Below are 15,130 nucleotides of genomic sequence, written 5' to 3'. Positions count from 1 at the left end.
TCATATGTTGTATTCTTTTTATTATCGAGAGAGGGAGGGGGAAGAGAATTGAGATTCTCATTTTTCTCCCTTTACAGGCCCCTCTCCACGGTGAACTGGGCCACGGTCTTCTCCACATCTGCTGTCAGGAGGTGAGATTGAAGCAGGGTGAGCCAAACTACGTTACTGTAGTCTTTTCCCTTTTGCAGACTGCTGTAGAATGTACCCTGTAATAGGAAGCGTGGGGCACCCTGGGCTCTGGCATTCTCCACGACTTTGGCTAACTGACTATATCAGATAATAAACTGGTAGGGCCGTTTCAAGCAGGGACGGACAGATAGGATTGGTTCTTCCAGTGGTGCCTCATTGACCGTTGTTTAGATAGTTATTGTAAATGCAGTGAGCTGTTTTCAGTGTATGTATATATTAATATCTGTTTGTGTGGAAATACCTTTACTTACAAATATTGATGGAGCCCAAAACTAAATTGGTTCCAAAATAAGTTTTAAAGTTTGTGCAGCCTTGGTTAGCAATAAAGCACTTTTTTATTGGTTCATCACTGGAGGAGTTTAATGGGTCAGATTTTGCTATAGCATGTAGTATAAAGACATTTGTGTTAAACATAACTGCTGTATCCTTCAGCTCATTTTTCTTCCCTACAAAGTCGCTGGCAGTAAGCCAATGACACAATAGTAAAAGAACCAGGTTGTCTTGAGTCTGAGTGCATAGGGCAACTGACATTGGATCTGATATCCTTGACTAATCAACTGAGTGAGAAACATAGGAAGAAGTGTGCATTAGTGAAGGTGAATTTGATGTTAGACCAAGTATATAAAAAATAGTGGGAAGAAATGGATTGTGAGAGAGCGGAAGCAAAAGACATCGGAAAGCAAGAAACAAATCTAAGCTTTTAAATTGATTGTTTTAGGAATGACTCTTGCTTTTGTAGTAGTTGTCTTTCTGTGCAGACAAAGTTGACTAGCAGTAATGAGCATGTGTTGACATTAAAAGCTCATTGAGGCGACTAATTAAATATCTGGCAGATTTTGTGTAGTGGAAGTTTGTTATAGTACAATTCGAGATGGCACTAATCTGCTTTTGGTGCAAGGCTCTCATGGCCCCCAAAATAAGTAAATCTTAATTTTTCTGGTTTAAAATGGGTGGAAAATAGGAATTTTCTTAATAACAACATAGTTGAACTATAATGAAGTTTTACTTTATTAATCCCAGCACCCACATTATAACAAACTACCAATGTATCAACCATGAAAGTACTGTACAGGCAGCTCAACATGTATCTCAGGTGAGATGGTGAAATGCTGGCATTAGCCTCCCCATTATTTTCACAGAAAATTCTGGCCTATTGTTTTGTTTGTTCTGAAAATAGTGAAACTGTACAATTGCATAGCCTGACATTATAGTCTCTCAATAATCCATTTGGACACAAGTCGTCGTTTTTACATGAAACTTAATAAACCTGTCCATAATAAAATTTATGCAAATTTAGCCAAAATATATACTGATTTCTGGCTCTATAAAGATTTCCAAAAATGTTTTTGAAGTATTAAATGATTCAAAAAAACTGAGCCTTTTAAATCCAGGGTGGAAATGACCACCAATGCTAGCATATAAATGCTTAAATGTTATGATTACAATGTTAGTTTGTAAAAGAAAATTGTTGAAGAAGTGGATCAAGTATTTTATGAACAAGTTAAGTATTTGTCAGCATCTATTTCCTCATGAATCAGCATTTAGCCGATACAAGTATCAAGGAAATGGCCTCTAATAACAAGGTTGGAATGTGCTAAGTGTGACTCCTAATGTGAGTATGCTGATTTCAACAAGAACAGTGGCTGGCATGCTACTACTCTTTCAGTGATTTGGATTGAAAGAAGGAAAATTGCCACTTCTTAAGGCAGAATTATATGCTGAAGTTGGCCTCCCTGAACCACAGTGTAAATATTGGGAGTGAGTCTGTCTTCCTTTAGCTGACTTGCTCCAATTTAACCTTTCAGAATACTGCCCTTTGATGTGAGACTTTTGTCCATTTTCAGGAGGAAGCTCCTTCTGAAAGATAGCAGCTCTGCGCATCAGCTACACTAACAGAAGCAGTGACCACCGCTGTAAAAGTGCATTCAGCAATGGACCCAGGCATTTAGGCATGTCCAGGATTTTGCTAGGACCCAGTTGATGGGCCACACTGAGGATGGAGGAGTGGCATTGTTGGTTGGGGCAGGTGGGCAGGGTAGAAATTGTGTGGAGGCCCCGTTGTTTGTAATTGAATACCTACTTAAGGGCTTTAGTTGGATCACATTTGAGGGTTTGGACAGGATAACAGTGCCCTAATTTACAGGCTCCCCCTTTTATGCTTTCTTACATATAAAATTGAGTCCTTGATCTCCAGCTAGTTTATCTTTGAGAAAGGTGAATATAGATTGAGGACAAGATTGCTCTTGACTTGATGCCTCTGATTGAATAGCTTGACGGGAGCAGTCTAGAGTCACGTGAATACCAGCAGCTATTTTCTAATATTTAGAAAGTCATTTTCATTGTCTTGTATATTCAGGAACGCAAAAGAGAAAGTGGGGATTGGGATGAAATGATAACTAGCACCAAATAGATTCTTGGCTGATATGTCTTTTGATTTTGTTCTGCACTATTTTGAATGCAAACAAATGTTGTAGCATTTAGGATGATGGTTTCAGGACATTTTTTAATTGTTCTAGCACAAGGCTTTCTGCCAATTTTGTTAAGTGGATTCCTTGAAGCAGAAAAACAAAGCACAATTACAGAAAATGTTTCCATTGACTTCACTACTTCAAGAAAATATTTTTTGAAAAATCATGGCAGCTTAAAAGATTTAGTGCACAGCACAAATAAAGCTCTTGCATAATCCTTCATTGATTTATCTCCTGCCAGTACCTATGACTCTTTTATTGGATAAGCTTAGCATTTTTTCAGTAAAATCATGCATCATAAGGGAGTCAGATTCTTTAAGTAATAATCTGCTTGGGTTTTAACTTGGCTGTGTGCAAATGAATGCATAGGGCATTCTGCCCTTCCATCAGTAATCCTGTTTATTGTTGGAAATATGTTCAGTGATCAAATACAAGCCTTTTTCTGTAGAGCTCCATGCTTCAGTAAATTTTTTGTACCAGTCATAATGAATCTTGTTTTGGATGAAGTAAGTATCTTAAAGTTTGACTAGCATGTACAAGTATTTATTACAAATACTCGTGTTTAGCATTTCTGCCAGTCTTGCACTTCATTCTTGTGAATAAGAGATTTTTTTAGCAGTCTTTATACATAAATTTTGCCCTTGATGATGAGAGATTTATGGTTTAATAATAGTTACTTGAATCAACCAGAAAGAAACACAGTGGTGTCAAAAGCTAAGATGAATATAGTATTTTTAATTATATAGTCTATTTCATTAACAGTATATTTCCTAATCATTACACTTTGGCATCATTTAGTTTTTTCCTGATGAAATGGGCATGATTTTTCTGCTTAATGCTTTTGGAAGTTGTCTGCATTGTGAGAGTTCAAGTACCTTCGTTTTCTTCCTTAGTGGTGAAATGTTTTGCCTTCCCTTTACAAATTTGTAATATTCAACTTTAATTATTCACCATACTAAAAATCTTTCACCCCAGTTATGTCCAAATAAAACACACTGAGGTACCACTATCATATTAGTCACTTACCTGCTCCACTACATATGCCAGGGAAGAAAACATCACCTAATAAAACACAGAAAATATGATCAAACTTACCATAAAATTTGCTCAACAAATCTGTCTCTCTTTTTCCCTCCCTCACAAACATCACAATGCACTCAGCCTGGCCTTGAGCATCCTGAACTATGGGTGCACCAGACCCCATCACCTGCCTAGAGGAAGAAACCATTTTATTTTGTCCATCACCAATGCCACAGGAATCAACTAGTAACGAATAAGTTCTTTGAAGTACTGTTGCTGAACGTCAGAGGTAATGTTTTCATATGTTTTAAGTTCTTACTGTTGCATGTTTTTCACAGTGCTCCCACTAAAACACAATTTTCAGTTGGTATAAATAAGTCATGAAATGTTCAATGTAAAATGTTGGTGGTCAAGCTAAAGGGAATTGAAACTTCATCGTTAGCTTCAAAGATGCAGTCATGAAGATCCCGTCTTATGAAATTTGTCTGTCTTTAGGTCATTAACATACATGCCATTCAAAGAGCACTTAAGTTAACTTATTTCCTCTGTTCATCAGGTTGTGTTGGCATTTTATTAGCAGACACTGTAAAGTAATGGAATGTTGTTTAAAAGATCCACGTGATTCAGAAAGGTAGATTGATTGATTCACTAATGGTGTGTTTCTTCTATATTAATTTTTCAGAATTTTAGTTTGAATTCAATCAATTGCAAGGCACCTTGTATTTCCCTTCAAAATGTTGTATTGAGTCAGAAATGACATCACACTGAAATGGTAAAATGCTGAAAGCAGGCCTAAATATAAATTATAAAATATAATTTGGATTCTGACAACAGCCTCTGTGTTAGCAATATTTTATAGAGCTTGGGAGCCTATTAAAACCAGTTAGCCTAACATCTGTGGTGAGGAACTGATTAAAGCCTATAATGAAGGATAGGGTAACTTATCACCTTGAAAATCTCAGTTAATGAGGGAGTCAGCATGGTTTCATGATGGGTAGGTCATGCCTGACAAACATCATCTTTTTGAAGAGGTGACTAAGGTGGTGGACAGAAGTAAGTCAATGGATGTTGTTTATCTGGACTTCCAGAAGGCTTTTGATAAAGTGCGTACCAGAGACTATTGGCCAAGTTGGGACCCTGTGAAATTGATAGCCAATTACTGATACAGGAAACTAATTGAGTGGCAGAAATGGTTAAAATAATGGTTAAGTACTCAAATTAGCAGGACATAACTAGCGGTATACTGCAGGGATTTGTCTTGGATTCTCAGTTAGGTACTCTTTTAAAGGCTTGGATAATGACATAATGGGTCAAATATCCTAATTTGCTGATGACCCAAAATTGGGCAGCATTGTAGACAGTGTTGCCAACAGCATAGAATTATAACAGGATATTTTTAGGTGAATGGGAGAGGCTATGGCAGATTGATTTTCATGTACATAAGTGTGAGATTATCTATTTTGAATGGAAAAAGGATAGATCAGGTTTTTTTTTGAGAAGCACATAATTTAATGCATTAGATGAACAAATGGGATTAGAGGGTTCAAGTGCATAATTATTTAAAATGCCACAAACTGGTGTAGAAAGCGGTCAAGAAGGCTAATGAAATGCTAACCTTCATATTTAAAAGGCTGAAGTGTACCAACAGACGTTAATTTGCAGTTGTACAAAACCCTGGTTAGACCCCACTTAGAGTACTGAGAGTGGATCTGGGCACCATACATTAGGAAGGATGTTTTGGTCCTGGAGGCAGTTCAGTGCAAGTTTAAAAGAATGATAGCTGGACTTCAGGGGTTAAGATATAAGGAGCAATTAGACCTTTATTCTCTAGAATTTAGAAGTGAAGGGTGATCTTACTGATATTTTTACAATATTAACGGGGAAAGGCAGGGTAGATTTTAAAAAAAAAAAAAAAAAAAACTATTTCCACTGGCTGAAGAATCTAGAAGCAGGGACCACTGTCTAAGAATTAGGACCTGGCCATTCAACAATGATGTTAGAAAGCACTTCTGTGCACAGTAGTAGAGATTTGGGACTTTCTTCCTCAGTGGTCGATGCTAATTCATTTGTTAAATTTAAATCAGAGACCATTGTTCATTAAGCAGGAGTACAAAGGGATATGGTCCCAGATCGGGCATGTAGAACTAGGCCACAGATCAGGCTTGATTTTACTGAATGGCAGAGCAGGCTTAAGGGTTTGAGTGGCCTACTCCTGTTCCTATGTGCCTCAGCACTTCTAACATTTAAAGAAGACATTTAATTAGGTACTTGTACAAAAGCATATCAAGATGACGTTAACAACACCAAAATTGTTATGGCAGTCTTAACAGTAGAACTGTCTTTCCTGTGCTATCTTGTCGATGTCTTGCTATGATGTGCAGTTCTAAACTTTGATGTGCATTACTGCTTAGGATTTACAAAATTAGAGATGGGTGGGTGAAAAGTGGAAGTTCCCATAACAAAGCAGTGAACAATGCACCTTTTTGAAGTTGCTTTTCTCTATTTCATGGTCAGGCAAAATGAGTTAACTTGAAGTTTAATCATCTTCACCTGATGAAGATATGTAATTGAATTAACCTGGAGGAAGAGAAATGAGATTATTTTGTTATTAAATAATGTGGAGACATTACACAGTTATGCTTTGTTAAGCAAGTTTCAAATGGAAAGGTCCTCCCAGATGTCAACTGAAGATCTTCATACTAGTTAATATCTGTATGACTATGCTGATTTTATGACGTCAAGAGTTCAACATGGCTAATGGGATGTCGTGGGCATGGGATTGGAAACAGATTTTTCTACTTAATTTTTTACCTAGAATGTCAAAATTGAGATCACAGCAATGAGATCAAACTTTTTTTTGATGTTATATTTCATATTTCTGTTTTTCAGTGGCCTTGAGTAAGTGTTTGCCACCAACCCTAACAAATCCCATGAATTGATGACTTAATTTACATTAAGTAGACTTGTTATTGCGCAAAATGTTATGCACTGTATGAAACTGGTATTTTGCTGTTGATTGACAGTTGATGGCTATGTTTTACATGAGTTTTCCTTGCATAATTAGTTGTTGGATGGAACAAAAGAGACTGAGCTTACCTATCCTCCTCTGCCTCACATTTCTCAGTGAAGGTTATTTTATAACAGTAGAATATGCTCATTTCAAGGACCCAGTGTTGGTATCAAGCGCTCCTAGACATACGATAAAACGCTGTCTACATTATCCCGAACTTAAGGGGAGATTGTCACTGGACTTAGAATCCAGACAACCAGACAAATGCATGGGTTCAAGTCCCACCAGGGCAGCTGATAGAATAAAGATTGGAATTGCATGCATCACAAAGTAATGTTGCCTTTAAAACTATTATCCGTTATTATAAAAAGGTTTATCTTATTCACTAATGTCTTTCCTTTCTTTGGAAGGAAATGTGCCGTCATTACCTGGATTGGCCTATATGTGACTGCAGATTTGTGGCAATGGGCTCTCAACTGCCCTCGATGGCCGAACAAGCCACCCAGTTCAGGGGCAAATGAATGTTCCCTTTCATGAGCCTGCTTTCTAAGAAAAAAAAATGTTGAATTATAACCCTATCCTGTGTTACCTTTTTTAATTAGTTGCATGTCTGTTTTTCACCATTATCCAATCCAGTGTCAGAAACCTATTGCATCAGTTTTACTTTTGATCTGTTCATTTTCACCCTCGGGAAGATTAGAAAGTCACCATAGATGTGTAAACTGATAATGCTCAGCTTTGCATTTTATTCCATTTTTGTAGCAATATTTATCCAACAGCTATGGCTTGATGATTGCATTACATCTGAGTTAGGTTATGAATTCAGAGACTTTTATACACAATCTACATTGAGACTCCAGTGCAGTACTGAGGCAGTGCTGCGTCAGAAGTGCTGCTTTTGATCACTTTCTAAAGCAAGGCCTGGAATGAAGTTTCAGACGTAATTAATCCTTTAGAATAATTTGAAGAATAGGAGGGGAATTCTTCCTAGTGTCCTGAACAATGTTAATCCCTCCATCAACATCACAATGGATTATTTTGCCTGTGGGAATTTGCTGTACACAAATATCAGTTGCTGAGTTTCATACATTGCTACAGTAACTTCTGTTTAGAAATACTTTGTTCTCTGTTTTGTGTTTTAGATGGCTATTAGCGATAAGCAGCACAATATAAGTGCAGGTTTTTCTGTTCTTACAGCAGCTGTGCCTATTCTTATATTCTCACCAACCTTTGTGCTTTTGTTGCAGGGCACCAATGCCTCTGCTCTGGAGAAAGACATCGGTCCAGAGCAGTTCCCAATCAATGAACACTACTTTGGTTTGGTCAATGTAAGTTTATTCCACTTTCTGAAGTAGTAAATATGAAGTTGTTTAATTTGAACTTTAAGAGAAACAGCTGTTTCGATCATGAATAATCTTATCCGAATGTCACTGTTCTTCACTTTGTCCTTTTCTTAGAGAGGAGAAAAGGTCAAAGTTGTTGAAATTGATATTTAAAGTTGTTTTTGTGAGACAACAGGAAATTATAGGGTAATTTTTAGAAGTGTTTAAAATTATTGAGAAATGAGAATAGAATAAAATTCTATTGATTTTAAAATAGTTATGGAGAGGGGCAAAACTGGTCCATAGGTCCAAGTCCTAAATTGGGGCAAGGTGAATTTTGATGGAATTAGACAGGAGCTTGCAGGGGTTAATTGAAGTTTGCAGGCAAAGAGACCTCTGGCATGTGTGGGGCCTTTAAAAGCATGATAGCTAGAGTTCAAGGTCTGCATGCTCCTGTGAGGGTGAAGGGCAAAGTTGGCAGGAGGAGGGAACCCTGGATGACAAGATATATTGAGGCTTTGACCAGAAAAAAGGAGGAGGCATGGCTCAGGTACAGGCAGCTGGGATAAAGGGAATTCCTGAAGGTATATAGGAGGTACAGCAATTTACTGAAGAAGGAAATCAGGAAGGTGAAGAGGGGCCAGGAGATAGCTTTGGCTGAGAAGATTAGGGTAAATCCAAAGAAATTCTTTAAGTATAGGAAAGGAAAAAGAATCTCTAGAGAGAACAGGACCCCTAAAGGACCAAAATGGACATGTATGTGTGGAAACACAGGAGATGGACAAGGTCCTTGTTGAATATTTTCCCTCTGTGTTTACCATGGAGAAAGATATGAAGGCTTGAGAACTTGGGGAAGTTAGTGGCAATATCTTGGATAGTCCGTATCACAGAAGAGGAGGTTTCCAAAGTATTAGAATGTATGAATGTTGATAAATCTCCTGGTCCTGGCCAGATATATCCAAGAACCCTGCAAAATGCTAGAGAAAAAATTGTAGGGGCCCTGGCTGATATATTTGCATCATTGTTAGCCACAGGTTAGGTCCCAGAAGACTGGAGGGTAGCGAATGTTGTGCCTTTATTCAAGAAGGGCTGCAAAGAAAAATCTGGGAACTATAGACCAGTAAGCCTGATGTGTGCGGTAGGTAGGTTACTTGAGAAGATTGAGGGATAAGATGTACATGCATTTGGAAAGACCAGGGTTTGATAGGAGTAGCCAGCATGGCTTTGTGTGTGGGAGATCATGCTTCACAAACCTGTTAGAGTTCTTTAAAGTGGCCGGGAAGGTGGTTGAGGGCAGGCAGTAGACATAGTCTATATGGAGTTCAGTAAGGTCTGTGACAAGGTTCCACATGGCAGGCTGCTCTGGAAGGTTAGATCGTATGGAATCCAGGGAGAGCTGGCAAGTTGTTACACAATTGGCTTGATGGTAGGAAGCAGAGAGTAATAGTGGAAGGATGCTCATCGGACTGGAGGCCTGTGACCAGTGGTGTGCTTTGGGGGTCGGTGCTGGGTCCATTGCTGTTTGTTATCTAATATCAATGATTTGGATGAGAATATACAGGGCATGATTAGTAAGTTTGTGGATGACACTAAAATAGGAGGTATCATGGACAATGAGGAAGTTTATTAGAAATTGCAGCAGGATCTTGATCAGCTGAGGAAGTGGGCCAAGAAATGGCAAATGGATTTTAATATAGATAAGTGTGAGGTGTTGTATTTTGGAAAGTCAAATCAAGGTGGGAGTTTCATGGTGAGTGGTAGGGACTTGAGGAGTGTAGTGGAAGAGAGGGACCTTGGAGTTCAGGTGCACAGTTCACTGAAAGTGGAGTCACAGGTAGACAGGGCAATGAAGAAGGCTTATAGTGCACTGGCTCTTATCAGTCAGGGTATTGAGAAAAGAAGTTGGGAAGTCAAGTTGCAGTTGTACAGGACGTTGGTGAGGCTGCACTTGGAGTATTGTGTTCAGTTTTGGCCACCTTGCTGTTAAAGTGGATGCAATTAAGAAGGATGTTAAACTGGAAAGAGTGCAGAAGAAATTGATAAGGATGTTGCCAGGATTCAAGGGACTGAGTTATAGGGACAGGTTGGACAAGCTAGGATGTTTTTCTTTAGGGTGTAGAAAACTGAGCGGGTATCTTGTAGACGTGTATGAGATCACGAAAGGCATGGATAGGGTGAATGCACTCGGTCTTTTTCCCAGGGTTGGGGAATCGAGGACTAGAGGGCATCACTTTTTAAAGTAAGGGGGGGAAGAACACATGGGAACCTGAGGGGCAACTTTTTTACACGGAGGGTGGCACATTTATGGAATGAGTTGCCAGTGGAAGTGGTGGAGGCAGGTTCATTAACAACATTTTTTAAAAGGCGTTTGGATGAATACATGGATAGGAAAAGTTTTTAGAAGGATATGGGCCAAGACCCCATATGGGGTTAGTGTGGATGGATGTTTTGGTTGGCATGGACCAGTTTGGGCCGAAGGGCCTGTCTCTGTGCTGTAGGATTCAGAAACGGCGTTTCCCAAATGAAGGGGTCTATGCAAGCAAATATAAATGGACCGTGAAATGAGATTTGGAAGCAAAAGCAGGAGAAACTTCTTTAAATAGAGCAGTGAGTTTGAAGAATGCAGATAAATGACAGAAGGCTAGGTAAGATCTAAATTTTAAGAGATGGATTGCTTAAGGAAAAGGGAATCCTTGGTATGGAATAAGGAACACTACTTTTCTAGAGCAATAATGTGCTTTGATTATTTTGCATAGAAGTTGCAACACAAACAAATTATGAAACAGTATGGTTGAAAAATGTAAATGAAACATTTTCTTTTGGTTTTCTGAAATCTGGAGAAGATTTGGGGATAACAAGATGTAGAGCTGGATGAACACAGGCCAAGCAGCATCAGAGGAGCAGGAAAACTGATGTTTTGGGTCTGGACCCTTCTTCAGAAATGGGGGAGGGGAAGGGGATCCTGAAATAGAGGGGGAGGCAGACGGAAGATGGTTAAAAAGCAGATAGGTGGAGAGGAGACGGACAGGTCAAGGAGGCGGGAATGGAGCCAGTAAAGGTGAGTGTGGGTGGGGGTTGGTCAGTCCAGGGAAGACTGACAGGTCAAGGAGACAGGGATGAGGCTGGTAGGTAGGAGGTGGGGGGTAGGGGTCGAGATGGGAAGAGTGGATAGGTGGGAGAAAGGATGGACAGGTTAGGGAGGTGGGGACGACCTGGGCTAGTTCTGGGATGCGGTCGCGGGTGGGGAGATTTTGAAGCTTGTGAAGTCCACACTGATACCATTGGGCTGCAGGGTTCCCAAGCGGAATATGAGGTGCTGTTCCTGCAACCTTCGGGTGGCATCGTTGTGGCACTGGAGGAAGCCCAGGATGGACATGTCGTCCAAGAAGTGGGAGGGGGAGTTGAAGTGGTTCGCGACTGGGAGGTGCAGTCGTTTGCCGCGAACCGAGCGTAGGTGTTCCACAAAGCGGCCTCCGAGCCTTGGCTTGGTTTCCCTAATGTAGAGGAGGCCACATCGGGAAAAGCGGATACAGTATACCACATTAGCAGATGTGCAGGTGAACATCTGTTTGATGTGGAACGTTTTCTTGGGGTCTGGGATGGGGCTGAGGGGGGAGATGTTGGTGGAAGTGTAGGGGCAGGTGTACCACTTCCTGCGGTTGCAGGGAAAAGTGGTGGGGAGTGTGGAGCGGACAAGGGAGTCATGGAGAGAATGTCTTTGGTAGTGAGGTCAGATTGCAGGTGGCGGAAGTGCCGGAGAATGATGCGTTGGATCCGGAGGTTGATGGGGTGGTACGTGAGGACGAGGGGGATTCTGTTTTGGTTGTTGTTGTGGGGAGGGGGTGTGAGGGAGGAGTTGTGGGAAACGCGAGCGATCTGGTCGAGGGCATTTTCTCCCACTGTGGAGGGGAAGTTGCGGTCCTCGAAACGAGGACATCTGGGATTTGGGGATTTTCTTTCTGCTTTGAGCGTAATCAGGAAATTGTAATCCAACATATTTGGAAATGCACTGGGTTGATTCCAGTCAACTTTCAGATAAAATGTGACTTGTAGTCATAATTTTAAGATCTTCAATGTACTGATATAATCAGATTGTAATGAAATGTTACCACAAAACAAAGCGCTGTGGATTCTGGAAATCTGAAAGAAAGAAAAATAAAAATAACTGGAGGAAATCAGATCTGGCAGCATCTGTGGAGAGAAAGCAGAGTTCATGTTTTGGGTCTGGTGACCCTTCTTCAGAATTAGTGGTAGCTAGGAAAGGTGGTGCATATCTGGAAGTAAGGAAGGTGGTGGAAGAAAGAAGTGTGTGGTAGGTGGAAATGGAGCCCGGAAGAGAGGGGTGGGAGAAGAGAAACAGTGGTGCAGATGAAGGGATGAATAATAGTAAGCCAGGGAGAAAGAAAATCGCTAATATTGGGGGCCATTAATGGGTGAAAATTGGTTGTATGTGGTGAAACATGCCCCTGTCGTGACAGGTGTGGGGGTGGGAACGGGCAAAGGTTTTAAGGCCCTCAAATTATTGAACTCTAGGCCCAATTTACATTTCTCTGATTTAATGTGAATTCATGCCCATTTTCTCTTTCTAAGTTATTCTGAACTGTAACTTCTTTTCCACCCTTTTATATTTCTCCATGTATACCTATTTGTTTCCCAAAAAATTCTGGGTTCAAGTGATAAATAAACCATCCCTGTTCTTTTTAAACCATAAAGAATTTGTTATGGGTCATTTTTAACAATTAGACTTCGCAAATTGAGAGTTTTGGGGAGCACATCACAACCTACTTTGAAAGAGAAAAGCAAGAAAAATAAAGAAACATTAAAATAATCTCTTGCAGATAGAGTAGAAACATAAATAGGTCAATTCACCACCTCCTTTAGTCCATGACACTAGATGAGAAAAGCTGTTAAGTCTCCATGATCACATTCTCAAAGCTCTTAATATGGCAACATTCTGGATCATGTCATTTACTTTCCTGATGCTGGTAGTCAATACCAAACTAAGTACTGGTATAGGAGAGTCTGTTTATTTTCCACTGAAGATGTTCCTCGAATGCTGTTTTGGCATCATCAGTGCACAGTACGCTGAGGATTTCCAATGAGTCTAAAGACTCTTATGTTACCTGTCTTTTTAATCTTGGGGATATTTATGCACAAAACACACATCTAGCACACAGGTGCAGCAGGTAATCGGGAAGTCGAATGAATGGAATGTTTGCCCTTTACTTTGAGGGGGTTGGAGTATGAGTCAGGAAGTCTTGCAATTTTACAGTTGCAGTTTTGGTCTCTTTAGATAAGGAAAGACATTTCATTGGAAGCAGTTCAGATAAGGTTCGCTTGGGATGGAGGGATTATCTTATGAACAAAGGTTAAACCGGTTGGGTCTCATTGGAATCTAGAAAAATGAGAAGTGATCTCATGGAAACACATAGGATTCTTAAGGGGCTTGACCGTGTAAATGTTTCTTCTCTGGGAGTGTCTAGGAACTGAGGGCATAGTCTCTGAATTAAGGAATGCCACTGTCAGACCAAGATGAGGAATTTTTTCTCAAAAGGTGAGAGTCTTTGGAACTCTTTGCCACAGAGCTGTGGAGCAGAAACCTTGAGTATATTTAAAACTAAGATTCTTGGTTAGGAGGGGAATCTAGGATTATGGTGGGGGTGATGGTGTGGGATGGTAACAGTAAAGTGGACCTGAGGAGTGATGGAGCAGGCTTGAGGAGCTGAACAGTCCACTTCTGTTGCTGTTTCCAATGGGCTTAACTCAGCTGGGTATCTATAAAATGATGTAAACCTTCAGCAGAATTGTTCAACTGTAATCTGTAACCACCTGGCTCAACATATTCTTCACTTGATTCCTTGGTTTGGTGGTAAATAAGCCCTGATTTATTGAAGAGTGCAGGAGGCCAAAATCAGCAACAGGCATGCCTAAAAATGGTGTCAGTCAGGTGAAATTGAAACACAGAAGTACTTTCATGTCAAAAAGAGGAGGCAGAATGCTATAGCTCTAAACAATTCCACAAGAAATGGATCAGACCTAAGTTCTATAAATTAGCCACATTCAGTTATGAATGGTGGTGAATGATTAAACAACTATCCTCAGCAATGCAATGTTGGGGAAGATAGAGAGAAATAACTTCCAATTTAACAGTGCTGCCCCGTCAGCCACTCCAGAGGTCTGCAGCATCAGTAATAGAATCCCTACAGTGTGGAAACAGGCCCTTTGGCCTGGGTCCACAATGACCCTTGGAGCATCTTACCCAGACCCATCCCCCTATAATCCATCTAAGCTACACATCCCTGGACACTATGGGCAATTTCGCATGGCCAATCCACCTGCACATCTTTGGACTGTGGGAGGAAACGGGAGTACCCGGAGAAAACCCACGCAGACACTGGGAGAATGTTTGAGGAGTATGCACAATCGCCAGAGGGTGGAATTGAGCCCTGGTCCCTAGTGCTGTGAGGCAGCAGTGCTAACCACTGAGCCACCGTTCCGTGCAGTCTTCAAATAATTAGTTATTCCATATGACATGAAACTGCTGAAGGCATTCCCATGGCTCCTGCGGTTGGCTTGAGCTAGGATGGTGAAGTTGTCCAGTTAAATTGATGGCCTTCGTTGTCAGAGTGCACTGAGATGTATTCCCATCTCTTCCACATTTTTGGGGCTTAATTCAACTGTGGCTTAAATTCCCCAACTTGACAATCTGCAAATTTCTTCCTGGAGCAACCGAGTTTAGCTTTAAAGAGTTCCATCAGCGTTGTAACCAAACGCTTCTGGTCTGGAACTTACAAATGCAAGTGCTACAAGTGAAGTAACATTTAGTAACCACTCTTAATTTCATTTTTGGCAGGAGCAAATGTTTTTCACATTCAGCTGCGTCTAGACTTCTGCAAAGCTGCCAAAGTTAAATGCAAAAACTTGGTTCAAGCTGTAGATGTTCCCTTAATCAACAGTAACAAATATCGATTAGACCTTGTAAACTCTAGGCCTATGCATATCTTTTACTTTATTCACTCGTAAAAATTCTCCCAATGTAAATATATTCCCATTAGCTTCCATCTTGTGTTGTATTGCAAATAGAAATAAATACAATTATTAAACCCCCTCAGAGTCACAGA

General features: G+C 40.3%; 1 protein-coding gene across 2 annotated transcripts in view; it reads left to right on the top strand.

Moving 5' to 3' along the window:
* usp46 (ubiquitin specific peptidase 46) overlaps positions 1-15,130 on the top strand; it is a 75,553-nt gene that overhangs the window by 21,673 nt on the left and 38,750 nt on the right. The window contains exons 2-3 of one of the 2 annotated variants that reach the window (XM_020528012.2): positions 78-131; positions 7,935-8,015. In XM_020528012.2, the coding sequence (XP_020383601.1) occupies positions 78-131; positions 7,935-8,015 (135 nt within the window). The remainder of the gene's footprint in view (positions 1-77; positions 132-7,934; positions 8,016-15,130) is intronic. The other variant, XM_020528013.2, reaches the window with a different exon arrangement.

Source organism: Rhincodon typus, chromosome 1 (genome assembly GCF_021869965.1).
Source record: "Rhincodon typus isolate 14 chromosome 1, sRhiTyp1.1, whole genome shotgun sequence".
NCBI lineage: Eukaryota > Metazoa > Chordata > Chondrichthyes > Orectolobiformes > Rhincodontidae > Rhincodon > Rhincodon typus.
The sequence above is the reverse complement of the archived record's forward strand: the minus strand, read 5'-3'. Positions and strand labels throughout refer to the sequence as shown.